The 19,476-nt window shown below is 37.2% G+C and overlaps 4 protein-coding genes across 6 annotated transcripts; 3 read left to right on the top strand and 1 right to left on the bottom strand.

Annotated features, from left to right (window-relative positions):
* The first annotated feature begins 855 nt into the window (after positions 1-855).
* Orco (odorant receptor co-receptor) lies at positions 856-3,893 on the top strand. Its single transcript, XM_064700418.1, has 6 exons — positions 856-1,191; positions 1,261-1,775; positions 1,831-2,050; positions 2,973-3,177; positions 3,236-3,391; positions 3,444-3,893. The coding sequence occupies exons 1-6, from the start codon at positions 884-886 to the stop codon at positions 3,492-3,494; spliced, it is 1,455 nt and encodes a 484-aa protein (XP_064556488.1). The 5' UTR covers positions 856-883; the 3' UTR covers positions 3,495-3,893.
* Positions 3,894-7,131: 3,238 nt separating this feature from the next.
* On the top strand, positions 7,132-12,280 carry LOC135440966 (alpha-tocopherol transfer protein-like). Its single transcript, XM_064700387.1, has 3 exons — positions 7,132-7,290; positions 11,080-11,384; positions 11,449-12,280. The coding sequence occupies exons 2-3, from the start codon at positions 11,080-11,082 to the stop codon at positions 12,068-12,070; spliced, it is 927 nt and encodes a 308-aa protein (XP_064556457.1). The 5' UTR covers positions 7,132-7,290; the 3' UTR covers positions 12,071-12,280.
* A 943-nt stretch (positions 12,281-13,223) lies between these two features.
* Positions 13,224-17,953, bottom strand: LOC135440985 (ubiquitin domain-containing protein 1). Of its 3 annotated transcripts, none has more exons than XR_010438376.1 (9): positions 17,726-17,953; positions 17,394-17,646; positions 16,523-16,763; positions 15,370-16,458; positions 14,860-14,929; positions 14,514-14,793; positions 14,243-14,454; positions 13,617-14,153; positions 13,224-13,546 (listed from the first exon to the last, which is right to left on the bottom strand). XR_010438376.1 is itself a non-coding variant. In XM_064700416.1 (4 exons), the coding sequence occupies exons 1-4, from the start codon at positions 17,808-17,810 to the stop codon at positions 16,276-16,278; spliced, it is 762 nt and encodes a 253-aa protein (XP_064556486.1). In that variant the 5' UTR covers positions 17,811-17,953; the 3' UTR covers positions 14,953-16,275. The 3 variants fall into 3 exon arrangements, 1 of the variants encoding a protein (XP_064556486.1); XR_010438377.1 differs by having other exon boundaries at positions 14,860-14,932; XM_064700416.1 differs by lacking the exons at positions 13,224-13,546; positions 13,617-14,153; positions 14,243-14,454; positions 14,514-14,793; positions 14,860-14,929 and having other exon boundaries at positions 14,953-16,458.
* On the top strand, positions 13,392-14,959 carry Or83a (Odorant receptor 83a). The gene is given in 5 exon segments (XM_064700367.1): positions 13,392-13,741; positions 13,743-13,941; positions 13,997-14,196; positions 14,268-14,817; positions 14,900-14,959. Coding segments are annotated over 5 exon segments (1,359 nt in total).
* Positions 17,954-19,476: the final 1,523 nt, after the last annotated feature.

Consider the following 19,476-nt stretch of genomic DNA (forward strand, 5'->3'; position numbering starts at 1 on the left):
GTACTGAAATATTTTAAATCAAAATCAAAGCAAACCATTCTTTGTGGAAATTCAGTCAACCAGAACCGGATTGTCACAAAAGATAGCAATATCTTTGTAAAAAATCGATGGCTTTAAAATATGGATATGACAGATGTTCGGGCTAACAAGAAAACGAGCCAATGAGCCACACTTTACAATTGGAAAGGAGGTAGTACGGGGGGCTAAACTTTGTAGCGTTCGATTTAATTGTGGGAATTCTACAGCCGGCGCACTATAAGTATATAATGTAGATGGTCAATAGGCCGTATACTTAGTTTCATTAACATGCAGGGACGGTCAAGCTGCCAGGGACGAAACCGAACGGGCCAATGATTTCAATTTACCTGTATAGCGTAGAGCAGACGTGTCCTTGCCTTATGTACTTGGCCCCTAAAAAAGTGGGCGTAGCGTGTGAATTTTGTTTTCAAAGTACACGTCCGCCTTAGTCTGGGCACTAAATGTACTCGGGCTTAGCCAATAAGTGGATGACAGCCAGGTTAAAACGTTTTTCCAGCAGAACTAAGATATCCGTTTTCATTACCATCGAAGACTCGAAGGAGGCAAGTTAACTGGCTGCGATTGCATTACAAAAAGAAATTCACATTGTTCACATTAATTGATAATTAGTTTAAAATCATGTTGCACAAGGAATTAAAATTATTTTTCTTTTAAACAATTTATTTAAAATCTTAAAAAACAATTTTTTTTTAATTTGAGTGCAGTTAAAAATTGTCTTATAATATTTATTTTCATAAAACTGTCGCAGTCCTTGAAAATGTGCATGATTTTGCTGGGTTTTAATATAAATTCTTTCCATTTAATGGATATAGGACATATAAGAAGAAAACTATTCTGCGAGAGAATGGCCACAACAATGCAGCCCAGCAAGTATACGGGCTTAGTTGCCGATCTGATGCCCAATATACGGGCAATGAGATATTCCGGACTGTTTATGCACAACTTTACTGGAGGCAGCAGCTTTATGAAGAAGATTTACTCGTCCGTGCATATGGTAGTGCTAATAATGCAGATAGGATTTATTCTGGTCAATATGGCGCTGAATGCGGAAGAGGTTAATGAGTTGTCCGGCAACACGATAACCACGTTGTTCTTTACGCATTGCATTGTAAAGTTCGTCTATCTGGCCGTAAACCAAAAAAACTTTTACAGGTGAGCGCAGGCGTACTACTTATTAATTGGAATGGGACTTAAGTTTGCCTTTTATTTCGATCGTGGCAGAACTTTAAACATTTGGAACCAGGCCAACACACATCCCCTGTTTGCCGAATCGGATGCTCGCTATCACTCGATAGCCTTGGCCAAAATGCGCAAGCTCTTCTTTCTGGTAATGCTGACCACGTTCGCCTCGGCCACGGCCTGGACAACGATCACGTTCTTTGGCGACAGTGTGAAGTTTGCGGTGGATAAGGAGACAAATTCGAGCATAACCGTGGAGATACCTAGGCTGCCAATTAAAGCTTTCTATCCGTGGGATGCCAGCCATGGCATGTTCTATATGATTAGCTTTGCACTTCAGGTTTATTATGTGCTCTTCTCAATGGTGCACTCCAATTTGTGCGATGTCATGTTTTGCTCCTGGTTAATTTTTGCCTGCGAGCAATTGCAGCACCTGAAGGGCATCATGAAGCCATTAATGGAACTCTCCGCCTCGCTGGACACATACAGACCCAACTCAGCGGCGCTTTTCAGATCGCTGTCAGCCAACTCCAAGTCGGGGCTGATACACAACGAGGGTGTGTTTTTGGTCCAAGTTAACTGATCGCATGCTTAGCTCAAATTTAATTGCAGAGAAGGAACCAGTCACCGACCTGGACATGACAGGTATATACAGTACCAAAGCAGATTGGGGAGCTCAGTTCCGAGCGCCATCCACACTGCAGTCCTTCAACGCCGGCGCAAATGGCAACGGCAACCTGGCCAATAATCCCAATGGACTCACCAAAAAACAGGAAATGATGGTTCGCAGTGCTATCAAATATTGGGTGGAGCGTCACAAGCACGTCGTCAGGTGAGTCCAATCCTAAAAAAAAAAGGCTAAAACTCAAATACGATTTGTGTTCCACACGAAAACTAAATAACAAAATAGATGGAAAAATATGATACATAGATAGATAGATAGATAGATAGAGCAAAATATGATTGTGTGGGCTTTCTATGGGCTTGAAAGTGCAATTTTAATTAAACGTTCAATTTAACTCAAATTTATTAAGCAATAGAAATGCACAGCTTATATTTTTACTAATTTTCTGGCTTTATAAAGATAGAGTGAAATATTATTTTGCTGCACACCTGATGCATTTTTTATACCCTTGCAGAGGGTATTCGATTTTTTGTCGTAAAATGTGTAACGCATAGAAGAAGACAACTCCGACCCCGTAAAGTATTTATATTCTTGATCAGTATCAACAGCTGAGTCTTTATAGCCATGTCCGTCTATCCGTCTGTCAGTCCGTCTGTTTCTATGAGAACTAGTATCTCAGTTTTAACGCTATCTTTATAGAAGTCCCCCTTTCTGTTGCACGCAGTACACATGTCGGAGCCACGGACCACTATATCATATAGCTGCCATAGAAACGATCGGTCGAAAAGTAGGTCAAGATATCTTGACCAAACTTGCCATTTATAACATGTTCCCTACATTTAAGCAAAATCTTATTTATATCGGTTTACTATATCATATAGCTTCCATAGGAACGATCTGTCTAAAATTAAGTTGTATGAAAAACTTTTGTTTTTCAAGATATCTTAACCATAGTCTTTATTAACTATTTTCCCTGTACTTCTTAGATACGGTCAAAGCATTATGAAAAGGTTGGGTCTGCAAGTGTATTAAATCTTCGGCGTGCCAAAGATAGCCCTTCTTTCTCGTTATGAATCAATTACATGCTTAACACAATTGCTGACCTTTCTTATACAACCTTTGGCTTTAGGTTGGTGGCTGCCATTGGGGATACCTACGGCGCTGCTCTGCTCTTACATATGCTTGTTTCGACAATTATGCTCACGCTGCTGGCTTATCAGGCAACCAAAATCAATGGGGTTAACGTGTATGCCTTTACGGTAATTGGATATTTGGGTTATGCACTGGCGCAGGTATTTCACTTTTGCATTTTCGGCAACCGTCTGATTGAGGAGGTGAGCGAACATTTCTGTAGGAAAAAAGACTTGCACTAACTCGTTACGCCGTACACAGAGCTCGTCTGTCATGGAGGCTGCCTACTCCTGCCATTGGTATGATGGCTCTGAGGAGGCCAAGACTTTTGTGCAGATTGTTTGCCAGCAATGCCAAAAGGCAATGAGCATATCGGGGGCAAAGTTCTTTACTGTGTCACTGGATTTGTTTGCCTCGGTAAGTATTGGTTATCCCCGTGCAAGCCATTTATAATTTCAAACTCTTTCAGGTGCTCGGTGCTGTTGTCACTTACTTTATGGTGCTGGTACAACTTAAATGAGTTGTGTTCAGAGTCTTAACAACAACTGTATCCACCTCAAGGTTGATCAATTATATTGCTTGTTGTCCGTGTCAACAAATTGTGTCAAACTTTATACCTAACGATAGCCGCACAGTCAGCAATAACATTACCCCCAAATTATGTACTTGTTATCGAATCTAAGCAGCAACTACTAGTTTTCTACTACTAATTAAGCACACTCTTTTTTTGAATTCTTTGCAATATTATCAATAAGTGTAGTGCTTTGCCTATTACTGCGAACAACAAATAAATGTGTAGTACAAACTCAAATAAATGCAAAACAGCACTTTTAAACAAGTAAGAGGCTCTAGTCGGGAGCTCCCGACTAGGGAATACCCTGAACCCCCATCTCCCAACACCAAATGCGCTCGGTTGCTTCAGCAGTAATAAAAATAAAATAAAAAAGAAAAGGAAAAAGTGTCGCCTCGATAGGTCTCGAACTCGTAATATTCCGCACTACTTGCAACCGCCTCTACTCAACAGCCACAGCAAGAATTGAGTGTTGATGGGGAAAAAACGGATTAAAATAGCAGCACAGAAAACAATACAATCGCAATTGCAATGCTGTTGATAGAATTCAATGAAGAGGCGCATGAATGTGTGTGTTTGTATACAGAAATTCTTGCAATTTGCGCTACCTGCCGCAAACACGATGCCAGCCAAAACACATTTTCTTTAATAACTTTTGTGTTTCTTAACCGATCTTAATGAAAGATTCTACAGTACATCTTATTGTGCTATAGAACATTTGTGTATTCTCAAAAAGTCAATTGCATTAAAATTTCGGCTAAAATTTGGTGGGCAATAAAAGTTGGTTTTTTAACTTGATTTATAGCTTTGTGGTGGTAGCGGTGAGGTGGCGATCGCTATAAAATGAAATACACCATATATATGTGATATATTCTAGAAGCTACATATATGTCAAGTTAGGTGAATCTAGCTCTTATTATTGACCAAAATTGCTCAAAAAACAGGATTTCGATATCGATTTTTATCGATTACTTGGAAACGGGGCAAGTTATTGAATATCGAAAACTAATTTGCTGATAAAAAATATATATACTTTATGGGTCGGAGAAGCATCCTGCTGCATGTTACATACATTTGCACAAATACATTATAACCTTTTTACCTATTTTCAATGGGTTCGGGGTATAAAAACTAGAATAAAATCTATTGCAATTTAGGTAAGTATTATCTGTAATTTAAAAAAAAATAAGGTGAACCAAGAATAATTTAATAACGTTTTAATTTCTGAATAATAGCTTCATGAAAGCAGCTCCTAATCCCCTTTATCTCGTTGCCCTTTAATACTTATCATCATCATCATCCTAAGCACCGACCAACATTATTCTCGCCCACGTGCAAAAAATTAACTCTTGAGCAGTGCACGCTTCGCTGCATGCCAACAATTTTAGCTGGACAGATGAGCAAATCTCGCTTAATTGAATATAAATTATTAATACCGATTTCTAGTCTGCCATTTTTCAGCTCTTTTTTTATATTTTTTGGCAGGCACATTAAGAGCTAACAAAGGCAGCTGTTAGTTAAGTCAGTTACTGCAACAACAATTGAAGTTGGCAATTAAAGTGTGTTGAGAGTTTTGAACGAAATGTGGCAAAAATGTAATTTAAAGTCACACACACGCACAAACGCGCACACACACACACATATTTTGAAAGCGCGCGTTTATGATTTGTCGAATTGCCCAACACTAGCTTTAGGTCCAACTGCAACTGAACTGAACTGAACCGAGCTGAACTCAAAGCAACGCTACACAACTCGCACTTTACTTAAATGCGGCCACGGCTGTGTGCGGTAGATAGGGATCCAGGGAGGGGAGGGGAGGGGAGGGGGCTGTTGTTGGGGTTGGAATTTAAAGTCTTCTAACGGCTTTAATTGCCTGACACTAAAACAGGAAACACGAAATATCTGCTTACTTGTGTGTGTGTGTGTGTGTGTGTGTGTGTTTGAGCTTGCAACAACAAGTTACCTTCTTCTTCTTCTTCTTCTTCTTCTGGTTTATATTTCCTTCTCGTCTTCCTCTTGTGCTTACATGAGTGCTTGCTGTTAATTTCTTTATGGCAGAGACTTTCGTCTGGCAATGAAAGTTTCTTGACTTGTGCGCAATGCAACAACAAACATGGGCAGCAGCTGCTTAATTTATTAGTCTACTGTTTAATTACTTTTCTTCGCTTTGTTACTTGTACTTGTTGTTGGGCTTAAATTGTAGACAGGTGAGGAAGAAAGCAGTAAAGGGCAACATTTTTTAGTCATTAATTTCTTATTTATATGCGAGTTTTTTTTTTGTTAAACTCGATTTGTTATTGTTTTTTAAGCCATTTCGTAAATTCCTTTGAATACTTTAACAAACTTAGCCAAAATTACATGTACGGTATAAAATTGTTAGTTTTACTGTTGGCAACATTTATTGGCCCTAAACTAAAGATACTGAATAAATTACATAAATGCAAGGCGAAAGCTGAAGCTTAGCTTATATCTATGAGCATAACATCATAAAAATTGTTCCATATCTACAATATTTAATTTTAATTTTAAGCTTAACCTTCAGCACTTGAAAGTTGGACATTTTTTATAAAAGCCCATTTAAGAGTGTTAACAATTGTTGGCAATCATCAAGTGGAACAATAAAAAAGAAATGAAGCTTAAACGCAATCCGTGGCAAAGTTATGACCGCTGTGCATTATGGAAAACGTTTTTCATTTGAATGAAAATGAGGAAACACTCCTGGCACTGGCACAAGTTCAACGACTCTAGCGATGTTGGTAAAAATCGTATAGTAGCGTATAGCTGTAGACTGCTTTGTTAAATTGCTTAATTGAAAAATGTCGAAAAAAAAAATATGAAATAATTATGGCAAAACTTATTTGAGTTGAAATCCAATGTGCGCACGCCAATGCGTTTCAATTATATTCGCCGATTGGCAACGATTTAGCTACACATTTTGTCTGCCGCACCGTTTTCGTCAGAGCTCACATGGCGGGCATGAGATATTACTAAGTATTATTTTTATTTCGTGGAAACACTTGGAAAGTAGAAAAATATATATATATATATTTTTACAGCTTGCACGCAGCTGTTTTTAGCGTGGCTAACTGTTGGACCAGCCTGCAAAGGGCGGGGCAGCGCATTTTCGAAGAACAAAAATTAAAGACTTAGGACACAAACTTGGCTAGCTACTACTACAACTGCACGGTTCGGAACTTGGCTAAGCTTGGCTGACAACATTTTGGGGCTGACCGACCGTTGTGTTGCTGCAGTTCGTCTGAACGGCGGGCAGTGGAGCGTGGCGGGTCTGTGGCCGTTGTGCGCTCATTGAACTTCTCTTGCGCAAATGCCAGCAGAGCTTTCGCCCCTCGCTCCGCGCCCCTCGCCCCTCGACACCAGGCCGCGAAAACTTACGCAGATGCAGACAGTGGCTGGTTCGTGCAGATTTTTCTCTTTGACCGATTTTCTTGGCATGATCTGTTTAACGGCTTTCGGTTTTCTTCTGCTCATGCTGTTGTTGCTATTGCAAACGTCGTCGTGGTCGCTCGTCAGCTGGCTTTTTCGTTGTCGTCGTTGCTCGCGTGGAAGTATTTATATGCGCTGCAACTTGTTTCAATACGATCAGATTTAGTTACCGTCTTCAGCGCTTCGGTCGAGTTTTGTGCGTCTAATATTCCACTGCTACGTTACCCATTGGATACCTAAAACCAAAGCTCCCAAAAAGGATTACCAGCTGACTAACTAACCCATTAACAACGCAATCAAGGTGAGCTGTAATACTCATTCGACTCTACATTGAGCCGGTTATTCAGGAAAACCAAAATCAACATGGTCTTTTATCCGATATTCTATATAAATTCCGCATACCAATATAAATTTGCATTTCACATCTTTGTCATGTATTCGCACACACAAATCCGAAATGCAGCATGGAATTTAAATGAGTGAAATAACAATAATAAAATGTGTACAAATCATGTGCAGTCGAATTGTGCTCAAAGAAGAAAAGAATGTTATTATAAACGGTCTTAAATTGCCTGAAAATAGTAATAAAAAATAATTAAATAATCTGAAAAATTCCTTAAGTCGTTTCTGAAGGAATTTCCGTTTTTAATAAAAGTGATTTAAAAATAAACAAAATTGACAAGATATACAAATGTAAATGTTGGCCAAGCCAAGCCTCACACCATATTGTCCAAGTTTTAATTGCAATTAAACTTTCAACTTGGCAAATATATCAATCATTCCCTCAACCCCCATCAGCTAAAAGAGTCTGACTACCGAAATAGTACACAAGTACAAAGCAAATACGAAGCAACATAAGCAACATTAAAGTAATAACAATAATGGCATATAACTACGATATATGCAGAGAAGACAGAGGGAAATAGAAACGGAGTACCAGTTGGAGCCAAAGACCAAAAGCCAGGCAATAAACCCGTTTCTGTTTTAGCCGCCTTACATTTGGTTTTCACGAAGATTTTCGCAATATTTGAAGTTGTTGCAGGCAACATTTGCAGTAAACGCAATGGCCATTAGCAGCAGCAGCAATAACATAGAGAATTGTGTGCCTAGTTGCCTCATAATACCCAAGCAGCACATACGGATCCAATATATACAATATATACATCCACGTTAATCAAAGTTGCAACCGATAGTAATTGTTGTGGGTCTTGGTTGATGTGGTTCCTGCTGAGGGAATGCATATACCATACAGCACGTGGTTTGGAAATATGTGTGCAATTTTCGTTTAGCTTTTGCAACAATTTGTGTTTTAAGATTAACCACAAAATGTTGCATTCGCTTTTCGTATAACTGACCTCAATGAGTCTGCATACACTTGCAGAGGATATTATAATTTTGTCGTGAAATGTGTAACGCAAAGAAGGAGACATCTCCCAAAATATATATATTCTTGATCAGTATCAAAAGCCGAGTCGATATAGCCATGTCCCTCTGTCTGTCTGTCAGTTTCTATGCGAACTAGTCTCTCAGCTTTAAAGCTTTAAAGTCCCTCTTTCAGTTGCACGCAGTACATATGTCGGAACCAGCTGGATCGGACTACTATATCATATAGCTGCCATAGCAGGTTCTTATATGAAAAACTTTTTTGTTTATCAAGATATCTGGACCAAACTTGGCATTCACTAGTTTAACTATGCTCCTTATATATATGCAACATCCTAACAACATCGGACCACTATATCATATAGCCGCCATAGGAACGATCGGTCGAAAATAAAGTTGTTGTATGGAAAACTTTTTTGTTTTTCTAAATATCTTGACCAAACTCGGCATTTATAGGTCTTATTATGCTCCCTACATTTGAGGAAAATCTTATTTACACCGGACTACTATATCATAAGCTGCCATAGGAACGATCGGACGAAAACTAAGTTGTTTGAAAAACTTTTTGTTTTTTAAGATATCTTAATCATACGCGGCATAGGTGCGGGCAAAGCAATATGAACATTATGAAAAGGTTGGGTCTGCAAGGGTATTAAATCTTCGGCGTGCCGAAGATAGCCCTTCTTTCTCGTTTTTTCTTTTGCACACTGCAGTAAATGTACTTCAAATTAATCAAAATAAAATAAAGATTACAATTGCTGTATGAATACCACATTTGAATAACTTTAAAGTTCCATCTCTTGACTAACCAATCCCTTAAATCAAATTCATTTCAACCCACAATTCGTTTTCGAAATGGTTTGTCTTCTTCTATAAGTTTTCCTTATATTTTGCAGAAGTTTATAGATACAGCCACCTCTCAAAGAATTATGTTATTATAGTCAATAGGCGAAATATTTTCGCATTCTCAAGCCACGAAAAAAGCAAAGAGTATATGAACCAAAGTCAAATAGAGAGAGCATCAATAATAATATAGAGAAATAACCGATGGGAGGTCAAAGTGTGGCGTAGCCGAGACCCTATCTTAATTACAAAACATACATTTAAATACAAGTGTTTGAGGCAAAAGTCTTAAATATTGCTTTTCCGGCTCAATTAACGCTGAAATTTGTTTACGTTTTGAATTTGCATAAGAGCTACATTATTCAAACCTTTTTATTTGTTATTGTTGTTTTTGGTGTAGTTTTTTTTCTTCTTGTTTTGTACTCACTTTTATGGAGTCATATGTTGTTGTTGTTGTTGTTGTTATAATTGCTGCTTGTGTATCAAAAGTCAACTGAAATTGCCAAATAAACGTGAACCATGAACAGTTTTTATTTTGAGGTCGCTTCGCAGTTGATTTGGGCCGAGCGAAACACCTTACGCAAGTGGGCGTGACAGTACCTTGACTGGGCCCGGGTCTAACCACGGCGGGGGCTACATTTTGACAATAAGTATAAAATCGTATAAGGGGTCGGGCCATGTTAATGACACGACGCAGTCGCGTGTGACTTCGGGTAGACATTTCGCAGTAGCTCAATTAAAATCTAAAAATGAATGTTAGATAGAAGATAAGACGTCCAAAAATAATTATTGGCCAAGTAGCAAATGGGTCTGATGGGTTTACCAGACAATATAAGGAAAGTTGTTCGGCTTGAAAGAGACAAGTTACTTGATTTGCTAATCTTTTATTCTTATTTTTATTTATTATTTATTAAATGCATTTAGATTTTTTTCTGCCTTCGCCTTAATACACTTAATTCTGTTTTACACGATTTTAATTTAATACGGCTTGATGATAAAATTTGGTAAAATATAAAATTTTTAATTTTTTTCACAATTTTAAGCCATTTCGCACGATTTTAAATCTTTTGGGCTTAAATGTGTTAAATATGTTTATATCACAAATTAAGTTTTTTTTTTGAAATTTTGTTTATTTACACTCTGTCTTGAGACAATAAGTAAATTTAGTTAGCTTTAATTAAAATGAACAGGAATAGAAAATTTCCAGTGAAACCTACTATTATAATTTACTTACATATTTTGCATGTCACGTTGAAGTTGTACTTATTTTATTTATCTATCCGGGAGATCGAGAATATGCACTCTTTTAAGTCTTTTTACTGCTAGACTATTATCTGTTAGATTTAAGGACATATTTAGGTGAATCCCCTTTTTGTGCATGCAAGCAAATTAACTTGTCAGTGCAATTGTTAATATTTTGTAAACTATCAATGCAATCACACGTGTTTAGTAACGAAAATTTTTTATAGAAGAATTTGTTTTTCCCACCTTACATTAAGTTTAATTTTAACGTATTAAGATAAAAGGTCAGCCAAAAAATAAAAACCTATTCTTTTTGTTAACAACATAGTTGTTTTACATAATTGCTTTTAGTTCCTGAACTTGTCATACATTTAATTTAATTTACTTTCAAACTTAGAGTGCATATGTGATTCAATAGGTTTTAGAGATAATGAATCAATCACATATTTTTGCATACGATCAATGTGTTTTTTTTTTCACGGGGACCAATCTACCGTGTAAAAACAGAATTAGGTGTACTTATAATATGCATTCGTTCTTTCTGTATTCAACTCAAAAAGGGAAACGACAACTTAATTGTTGGCATTATTTCAACTGGTATTCCTTGTCTTTACTTGATCAGATGATGATGCTACATCCCACACCCGCACAGCGAGTAAGCATTCGCGAGGAGTTGCGCGAACCCGAGGATCCAGCTGATATTGAGCGTGATATTAAACTGATTCGCGAGTGGCTGGAGACCCAACCGCATCTGCCGAAGGATATGGACGATATGCGTCTGACAACATTCTTGCGGGGCTGCAAATTCAGCCTGGAGAAAGTGAAGAAGAAGCTGGACATGTACTATACGATGCGAAATGCGGTGCCCGAGTTTTTCGCCAATCGTGACATCAATCGCGAGGAGTTGAACATTGTCCTGGACTATGTGTATTTATAATTAACAGCATACCTTCGATTATCCTACCTAATATGATGGCTTCTCTCTTTGCAGTCACTGCCCCACACTGCCGGGAATTACCCCCAATGGACGACGCATTACGTTTATTCGAGGCATCGATTGCGACTTTCAGCCACACCATATTCTGGACGCAATGAAAGTGGCTCTGATGATTGGCGATATCCGCTTGGCGGAGGAGTCCGTCGGCATTGCCGGCGATGTGTTCATCCTGGATGCGGCTGTAGCCAGTGCATCGCATTTTGCTAAATTCTCGCCGACGGTGGTGAAGAAGTTTTTGATTGCCGTACAGGAGGCGTATCCGGTTAAGGTGAAGGAGGTGCATGTGATCAATATTTCGCCATTGGTGGACACCATTTTCAACTTTGTTAAGCCCTTCGTCAAGGAGAAGATCCGCAGCCGAATTACCTTCCACAACGATGTGGAGAGCCTGTACAAGGTGGTGCCACGCGACCTGCTGCCCAATGAGTACGGCGGCAAGGCGGGACCAATTGTTGAGCTCAACCAGTGGTGGAAACAGAAATTGGCTGATAATACCGAATGGTTCAAGGAGCAGGAGGACAAGAAGGCAAATGAATCATTACGCCCAGGCGCACCAAAGACAAGCGATGATCTGTTCGGCATGGAGGGCACCTTCCGTCAGCTAAACATAGATTGAGTTTACAATAATATTCAAAGTGTTTTTCATGTGTATTTTACATCTTTTTTTACATTAACCAATCATTTATTTAGTCCATACACAATTATATTGTTCGCTTTACGCTTCATTTCCTATATGCATATATGTACCTCATGTTGTCTCACATCGCCGAAAATCGCAGTAATTACAATAAAATAAATAAAAGCCAATTAAGGAATGAATCAAAAATATACACAAGTTGTTTAAATTCTTATACAAGACCAGACTTTATGACGGCTTTACTGGCATAAAAATAATTTAATAATAATTTACCACCCTTCCACAATTAATATAGGGAATAAGTTGAATTACTTTACTCTTCAATCGGAAATCACTAAAGTACAGCAAAGAAATACCATAATGTAATTGAATTATGGAACTCGATGTCTCGATGCCAATGCCAAAACTGAAACCGTTTAGTACTTACCTCTGATTAATTCTTGTGCGTTTCTAAGTACACTGCAATCGATTTAGGGTATGCGACATTGTCTATGAAGTATGTCTCGGCTATAAAAAATTGATCTTAGGTTGTTCGCACTTATTACAGTATATTTATGTATACAAAAATTAAGGAAATCCTCTTTTATATCTATAGTTAATGAACTAATCATATATATATATACATATAACAAATTAACTAATCATATATATATATATATATATATATATATGCAATCGAGTTACGGTATGCGACATTGTCTATGAAGTAGGTCTCGACCATATACAAAAATAATGATCTTAGATTGTTCACATCTATTACAGTATATTTATGTATAATATGTATTTAAAGTTGAAAAAGAAAATGAAGGAAATCCCCATTTATATCAAAAATTAATTAACTAATCATATATATATATATAACAGATTAACTAATCAGATTTCTCCAGGTCTTGATTATTTACCTCGCATGACTTTCTTAACTTTTTTAATATTTTTCTTGATTCTCAAAATGTTCACTCTGGAATATATTGCAAAAAGAAATAAATTTGTCTCTAAGCTTTTTAATTTCAACAAATATTATGTTCAATTTAAGCATTCTCCAAGCATTATTAAAATTTTCTTTTCTTCTTTCGATTGGTTGGTTGCACAGGCTGCCATTGAAACCAATTAAAGTATTTAAAAAGTTTTTGGCTTATTACTTATTAACAATATATATAATTTCAATCAAAAGTTTTGACAGCAAATGGTTGCCTCGTAGCTAATAATTTAAAGTTTATATATAAACACACATAATTACAAGTATCCACAGCCTATTTAAAAGCGTGAAAGTTCGAATCCTGTTCGATTAGCATAGAACAGCATGAAGTGCTCGGATATTCCAATTGAGGAGGAGTCGCAGCGCCGCGATCTGTTCGTCTTTATACTCTCGACAATGCGCGTGGCTGGCATGTATCCATTTCGAATGGGAAATCGAGGCAGCTGCCTAAATCTCTTGCTAATCGCGTTGAATTGGATCTACGAGATATTTAATTATTTTGTGTGCGTGCACATCGCGGTATTGTTTATCTATACTATCTACACTTACTACGGCCAAGGTGATCTGGAGTTTCTGGTCAACTGTCTGATACAAACGGTCATTTACCTGTGGACCATCACCATGAAGTTATACTTCCGACGCTTCAGACACAGGCTTTTAAACGAGATAATCAGCTGTCAATGAAAAACATCAGATACGCTCGCCGCAGGGGTTTACCTATGTGACCGTCACGGGAGCCCTGCGACAGTCTAATTTATGGATCAAAAGCTATGTCTACTGTTGCTTTGTGGGAACCATATTCTGGCTGGTGCTACCCATAGTTTACCGAGACGGAAGTCTGCCCTTAGCATGCTGGTATCCGTTTGATTATAACGTAAGTCCGAATGAAGTCAAAAATGCGAGCTCTTGTATATTGTTATTTTCTACAGCAACCGATTGTCTACGAATTGGTTTTCTTTCTCCAGGCTGTCGGACAGATTCAAGTGGCTGCCGCCTTTGCTTCCTCCAGTGGTTTTCATATGGTTCTAGGTATACTAATATCTGGCCAGTATGATGTGTTGTTCTGTAGCCTGAAAAATATTCTAGCTACCAGTTATTTGAAGATGGGCGCCAATATGGCCGTGCTAAGGTTATTTCCCTACATAGACAAAACAAAATCATGCAATAAATCTTACCGATTTATTCTTTTCGACTTCACAGTAAACTCCAAAAAGCACAATCTGTGGCGGATGACGAGTTAAATCAATTTTGTTACTCCTCAGAAATTACGACTCCACTGGAAAAACTGATACAGCAACAAAAACCAGACAATTTTACCAACTTTCCCGCCGCCTTCAACCATTCGTTGACGCGCTGTGTGCAGCAACATCATTATATTATATCAATTCTGGAAAAAATGGAAAATTTCTATAATCCCATTTGGTTGTTCAAAATCGCCGAGGTTACTTTTCTTATGTGCCTGGTGGCATTTGTTTCAATCAAGAGCACTGCGGTCAATTCATTGATGCGCATGGTGTCCTTGGGCCAGTATCTGCTGTTGGTCCTCTATGAGCTCTTTATCATTTGCTACTTTGCCGACGTTGTATATCAGAATAGTCAACGATGTGGGGATGCACTCCTGCGAAGTCCTTGGCAGCTTCATTTGCGTCAGTTGCGCAGCGATTATATCATTTTCTTGATCAATTCCCGTCGCTCCTTTCGACTGACTGCTGGTAAAATATACAATCTGAATGTGGACCGATTAAGAGCTGTAAGTAATGTGTTTTTATATTAATATAATATATTAACATACCTTTCATATTATTATCGATTCTTTCTTTTTTATCTTACAGACTATTACAACAGCCTTTTCCTTCCTGACTCTACTGCAAAAAATGGATGCGCGTGGATAAAGAATGCTTGACTCGCAATTCCAGTTTATTTTATTTTTTTTAAATATATTACAGTTATTAAAATTGTTTAAAAAAAATGCATATAAAGTAGTACACATAATTATTAAATGGCAAAGACATGCCGGTGCGGAGTAACTGTTTACATTGTTCGTTACTGATTCCAGACAAAGGTATATTTTAAATAATTATAAAAGCTAACATTTATTGTATTCCATTTGTTGCGTTCAACAGCGACTTGCTCAATCTAATATCGCATGGTCTCAATTTGTAGTGCTTCTCAATATTGCAATAAATAATTTAAACGAAAATCATACAAAACTAGATTCTTTTTTTTTTTTAATATTTTAAATAAATAAGCACTTCATTGTATTTCTGTTATGGCTTTAAAACTATAAGCAAAAATCATATACATTTATAAGGTACTTGGGTTTACTCTATCCGATATTAACGTTTCCTTGTCCAACCACTTTATACTATTGTGTTAACTACATTGAGCAAGAATTAAATTTAACAATTTCTTTTTGAATTTCGTTTGTTTTTGTTAAAGATTTTTACATTGAATTTGTGCTCGGCGTTCAACATTTTTACATTTATGCTTTCTTGTACAGTATCAAAAGTTGATGTAGTATTTCGACACATTAAGCGAATGTTTGCTTTGATTTTTCATTATAGCCAATTACTACAGTTCTTTTGTTTTTTTACAATACATACAAATGTTTGCGTATAATTAGTTAATAAACATTTTGTAATTATTATGCGTTTTTCCTCTGAATTTGCAGTTCTAGTTTTGTTTTTGTTTTCATGAGAAATGTACATTTGTTTATTTGATTTTTAATTGTGAATTTCATGCGCATATTTGAATATTTCTACTCAATACAGCAGCTTATACAAATTATTCTTTATAGCGACTGCTTAATTTTGTTAACATACATAATTATTATCAGAAAAATATATGTATTTATGATTAATTTTTATATTTATAGGCATTTTTCATTAATTTTTTGTATTTGCTCAGAATTGTATGTTTTGCAATAGCAATACAACAACAACAACAACAACAACAAGAACAACAATAAGGCGAGCTGATATATAAACAAAACAAAACTATTGGCATTATGCGTGTGCTTTTGATAAATGCAATACGTTAGTTGTCGATGTTTTTGTTTTGGTTCTTTGTGCTTTACATTAAAGCTCTTTGTGTTGTTGCCGGAGTGCTTGGAATTGTTGTTATTGCCACTGCTAGCCAGTTGCTGTTGTTCACAAAGCTTGTTGCTGCTGTTGATGCCTAAGTTGACTAGTATGGAGTTGGTGTATTGCTAGCTCGCAAGCGACATATGAACGATACTCGTGCTGTTGTCGTGATTATAGTGCTCTGTATTAACAATGACCTGCACCACATAGCCTTGGTGTATGCTGCACTCATCAATGGGTACCTTATCGCCCAGCAGCTTACCGCTGTAGAACCAACGTTGGCAGCATGCATCGACGCCCTCTACAGACTGCATGATAAAAAATTAAAGATTGAAACCTCTATCAATCAAATAAAGTTTTAGTCTTACACACCTGCAGCTTTTTCTTGCACTGTCCCACCGTATCCTTTGAGTATACCGGCAGTTTAACATCAGTCATTGTCGATGATATGCGCAGTTTCAGAAAGATTTCGGTTCCTCCATCTACGGGCTCTGAGTATTCAGCTGGCGAGTCGCGTCCATTCTCCTCCTTCACAATGTTAATGGGATAGGACAGACAGTAAATGGGCACCTTGTACTGTGTACCCAGTTCATCGTAGCATTCTGTGAGGTAGCTGCAAGAGAAGGATATTATATGTATATAAGTTACCAGCATCGGTACATTAACTTATCAGCAATTGACTAAACAAACATTCTTTTAGAGCAAATAATATCAACAGCATAGCAAAATGTAAAAGATCCAACTTTGTAATTACAAGATATGATGTGCACCAGAATATTACGAACAGAATATTTTGGCTGTCAATCAAAAATCGATTTTTTATACCTTTAGTCCAAAAGTGGACACCTTAATAGACTCGATTTTATTCTTCGAAAAATATCTACATGTCCACAGCGTAAATACTAAACATTGAAAAGTTTACAACTCTGAACTGTCGTCATTTTCTTTCTTTTTAATGTACACAAATGAAAACACAATTTTCCATAAAAATTGAATTTCTTGAAGTATTTGGTCTACTAATCAAATTTATTTTTATATCCACACCATGTTATATTATTATTAATTAATAAAATGAAGGCATGCAAAATATTGTGGGAAGGCATCAATAGATTTATATGGTCAATTTAATCACATTTTATTGATTTTTTGTAGGTGGCGTCAAGAGTAATTAGCGTTTAATGCAGCCGCGTTGGGAGCGGAGGGGGTTTGGTTTATTTGATAGAAGTCATTTGGTAAAACTTACCCATTGGGCACGGACACATTAGCGCCATCTAATATGGCCTGGGCCATTTGAAAATCCAGACATTCTGCTGCATTTGTGGCCGCTCGGAGCGCATCCCAAATCTCTTTGCGCCCGTCAAATGCCGGAGCAGTGTCCCAAAACTCGTCCCGTTTGGAGCGCAATTGTCCTTCGGTTAATGGGACGTCCGAGCGCCACTTAATGGTCTCATGGCACAGTGGACGATTCTTGCGCGCAGCGCCCCCCAAAGCGATTCCTATGTGACACATACAATAACAAAGCATTTCACATTGATAATGGATGCAAATTGATGTTGATGTGGAAAGGCTACTCACCTGCGCTGGCCGGACGCGAAGCGCTCGCCGAGGAAACACTCATTGTCTCATTGTCGGGATTCATGCGACATACACAGGCTCCCATTGTTCCGTCCTTGTTCTTTTACTCACATTAAAAGATGTTTTTATGGCTACGGTGTGTGCGTTTGTGTAATTTCAATAATTTTTACACGAGCAACAGCCGAACAACGCGACATACAATTTTAATGCAGTGTGGCCAGAGTTATAAAGAACCGTTCATACAGTTCGTTCAAAAGACTCACTGTACTGAACGAGAGAACTAGATCAGCTTATTCGATTATATTTTATCGTTCACTGTCACTTTTTACTTATCATGTATTCTTTTAATAATAAAACACACAAATATACTGTCACTAACAGGAAACAGTAATTTTTCTAGGAAATTGTCTTGTAACATCAATTAAATTTGTAACTACCATTCGATTAAAATTCAATTATAGCTCGGTTCGAACTTAACAGCTGGGTGTTTGATAAAAAGAATTAACGAGCCCTAACAATGCGAATGTAATGTGACCGAATTTTCTCATGCTTTTTAATCGATAATAATCGCATGCATTTTAACGTATTTAAAAAAGTTTCTCAACTCTCCACTAAAAGTCGGATGTTTTTGGTCGTTAAAAAGTTGAATTTGTATAAACATAGTTTGTTTTAGATAATAAAATAGAAGTGCAGCTGTTTTTCCTAATATATTACATTTACAAGTTAATATTCCTTAGAATGTCTTCACTTACTTAACCTTCCCCATCAGAGACAATAACACATCATTTTCCTAATCCTTTCTTCCTCATTTGTTTTCCTTATTATTCCTTCTTATTATACTTTGTTGTTTATCATAAATTAATAGAACACAACGAATAACATAATTTATTAAACAGCTCCAACAGCTGGCTTTTCTCATTGCAGCGCTTGATTATCTGCTTACCATTAGGAGAGGAAGCACTTACCATAAAGGCAGAGGTTAAGAAGTGACTGAATTCGGTGCCGTCAAAGAGAGAAACAAGCAAAGCAGAGTTTTCTCGAAAATGCTTGGCTATTAGATGCCCCTTACCCATGTCTGAATTACGTTACCAAAAAATACTTGCACACAGAGCTAAATTTATTACTAAAGTAAAACTTATAAAATCAAGCTAATTATAATGCCAGGTCCATCATATATGAAAAACTCTAAAATAATGCTTGAGAAATGTTAATGTCATGGCAATCGCAGAGCTGCGGTGTAGCGGAGGAAATATTAATAAAGTAAAATACAATTGATAATCTTATTTTATAAAAGAAACTACAATATACATTTTTTGTTAATAGATCCTCGTCAACATTCGGATAATAAATATGATAAATATATTTATTGCGCTCGGTTTGCACAGCATCAACATGCTCTTTCACATAATGGGTAAAGGGTACAAGAAAACGAAACCAGACGACCTCGACAAAGTTGTCGCAAAAAACATGTATTTCTGCAGCAAACAACAAACCTCATACTCACTGGATAGGGAGAGGCAAAATATTATGTTTCCAAACGGCTAGCAAAAGAGCTAAATAAAAAGTGAAAATAAGAGAGTAAAAACTTCTTAAAGTGTACACACATACATTGCCATACGTTGCCACTACTACGAATCCACAGCCAACTGAACCGAAGAGCAAAGCAAGTACAAGCTAACAAGAAAAACTCAAGAAACAACCACGCTCATATTTTACTTCCAGTTGCCAACGGCTTAAGCTAAAGAAGTAGC

The sequence above is a fragment of the Drosophila montana genome, unplaced genomic scaffold, assembly GCF_035044405.1.
Source record: "Drosophila montana isolate Dmon_TW-CO22-7 unplaced genomic scaffold, ASM3504440v1 contig_1761_1, whole genome shotgun sequence".
Taxonomy (NCBI): domain Eukaryota; kingdom Metazoa; phylum Arthropoda; class Insecta; order Diptera; family Drosophilidae; genus Drosophila; species Drosophila montana.

Coding starts and splice junctions, on each gene's coding strand:
- Orco (XM_064700418.1), top strand. CDS start 884: ATGGCCACAACAATGCAGCCCAGCAAGTATACGGGCTTAGTTGCCGAT. Junction 1,192..1,260: donor AACCAAAAAAACTTTTACAG/GTGAGCGCAGGC, acceptor CGATCGTGGCAG/AACTTTAAACATTTGGAACC. Junction 3,178..3,235: donor GCAACCGTCTGATTGAGGAG/GTGAGCGAACAT, acceptor CGCCGTACACAG/AGCTCGTCTGTCATGGAGGC.
- LOC135440966 (XM_064700387.1), top strand. CDS start 11,080: ATGATGATGCTACATCCCACACCCGCACAGCGAGTAAGCATTCGCGAG. Junction 11,385..11,448: donor AACATTGTCCTGGACTATGT/GTATTTATAATT, acceptor CTCTCTTTGCAG/TCACTGCCCCACACTGCCGG.
- LOC135440985 (XM_064700416.1), bottom strand. CDS start 17,810: ATGGGAGCCTGTGTATGTCGCATGAATCCCGACAATGAGACAATGAGT. Junction 17,647..17,725: donor TTCGCGTCCGGCCAGCGCAG/GTGAGTAGCCTT, acceptor TGTGTCACATAG/GAATCGCTTTGGGGGGCGCT. Junction 16,459..16,522: donor AGTGCAAGAAAAAGCTGCAG/GTGTGTAAGACT, acceptor TTTATCATGCAG/TCTGTAGAGGGCGTCGATGC.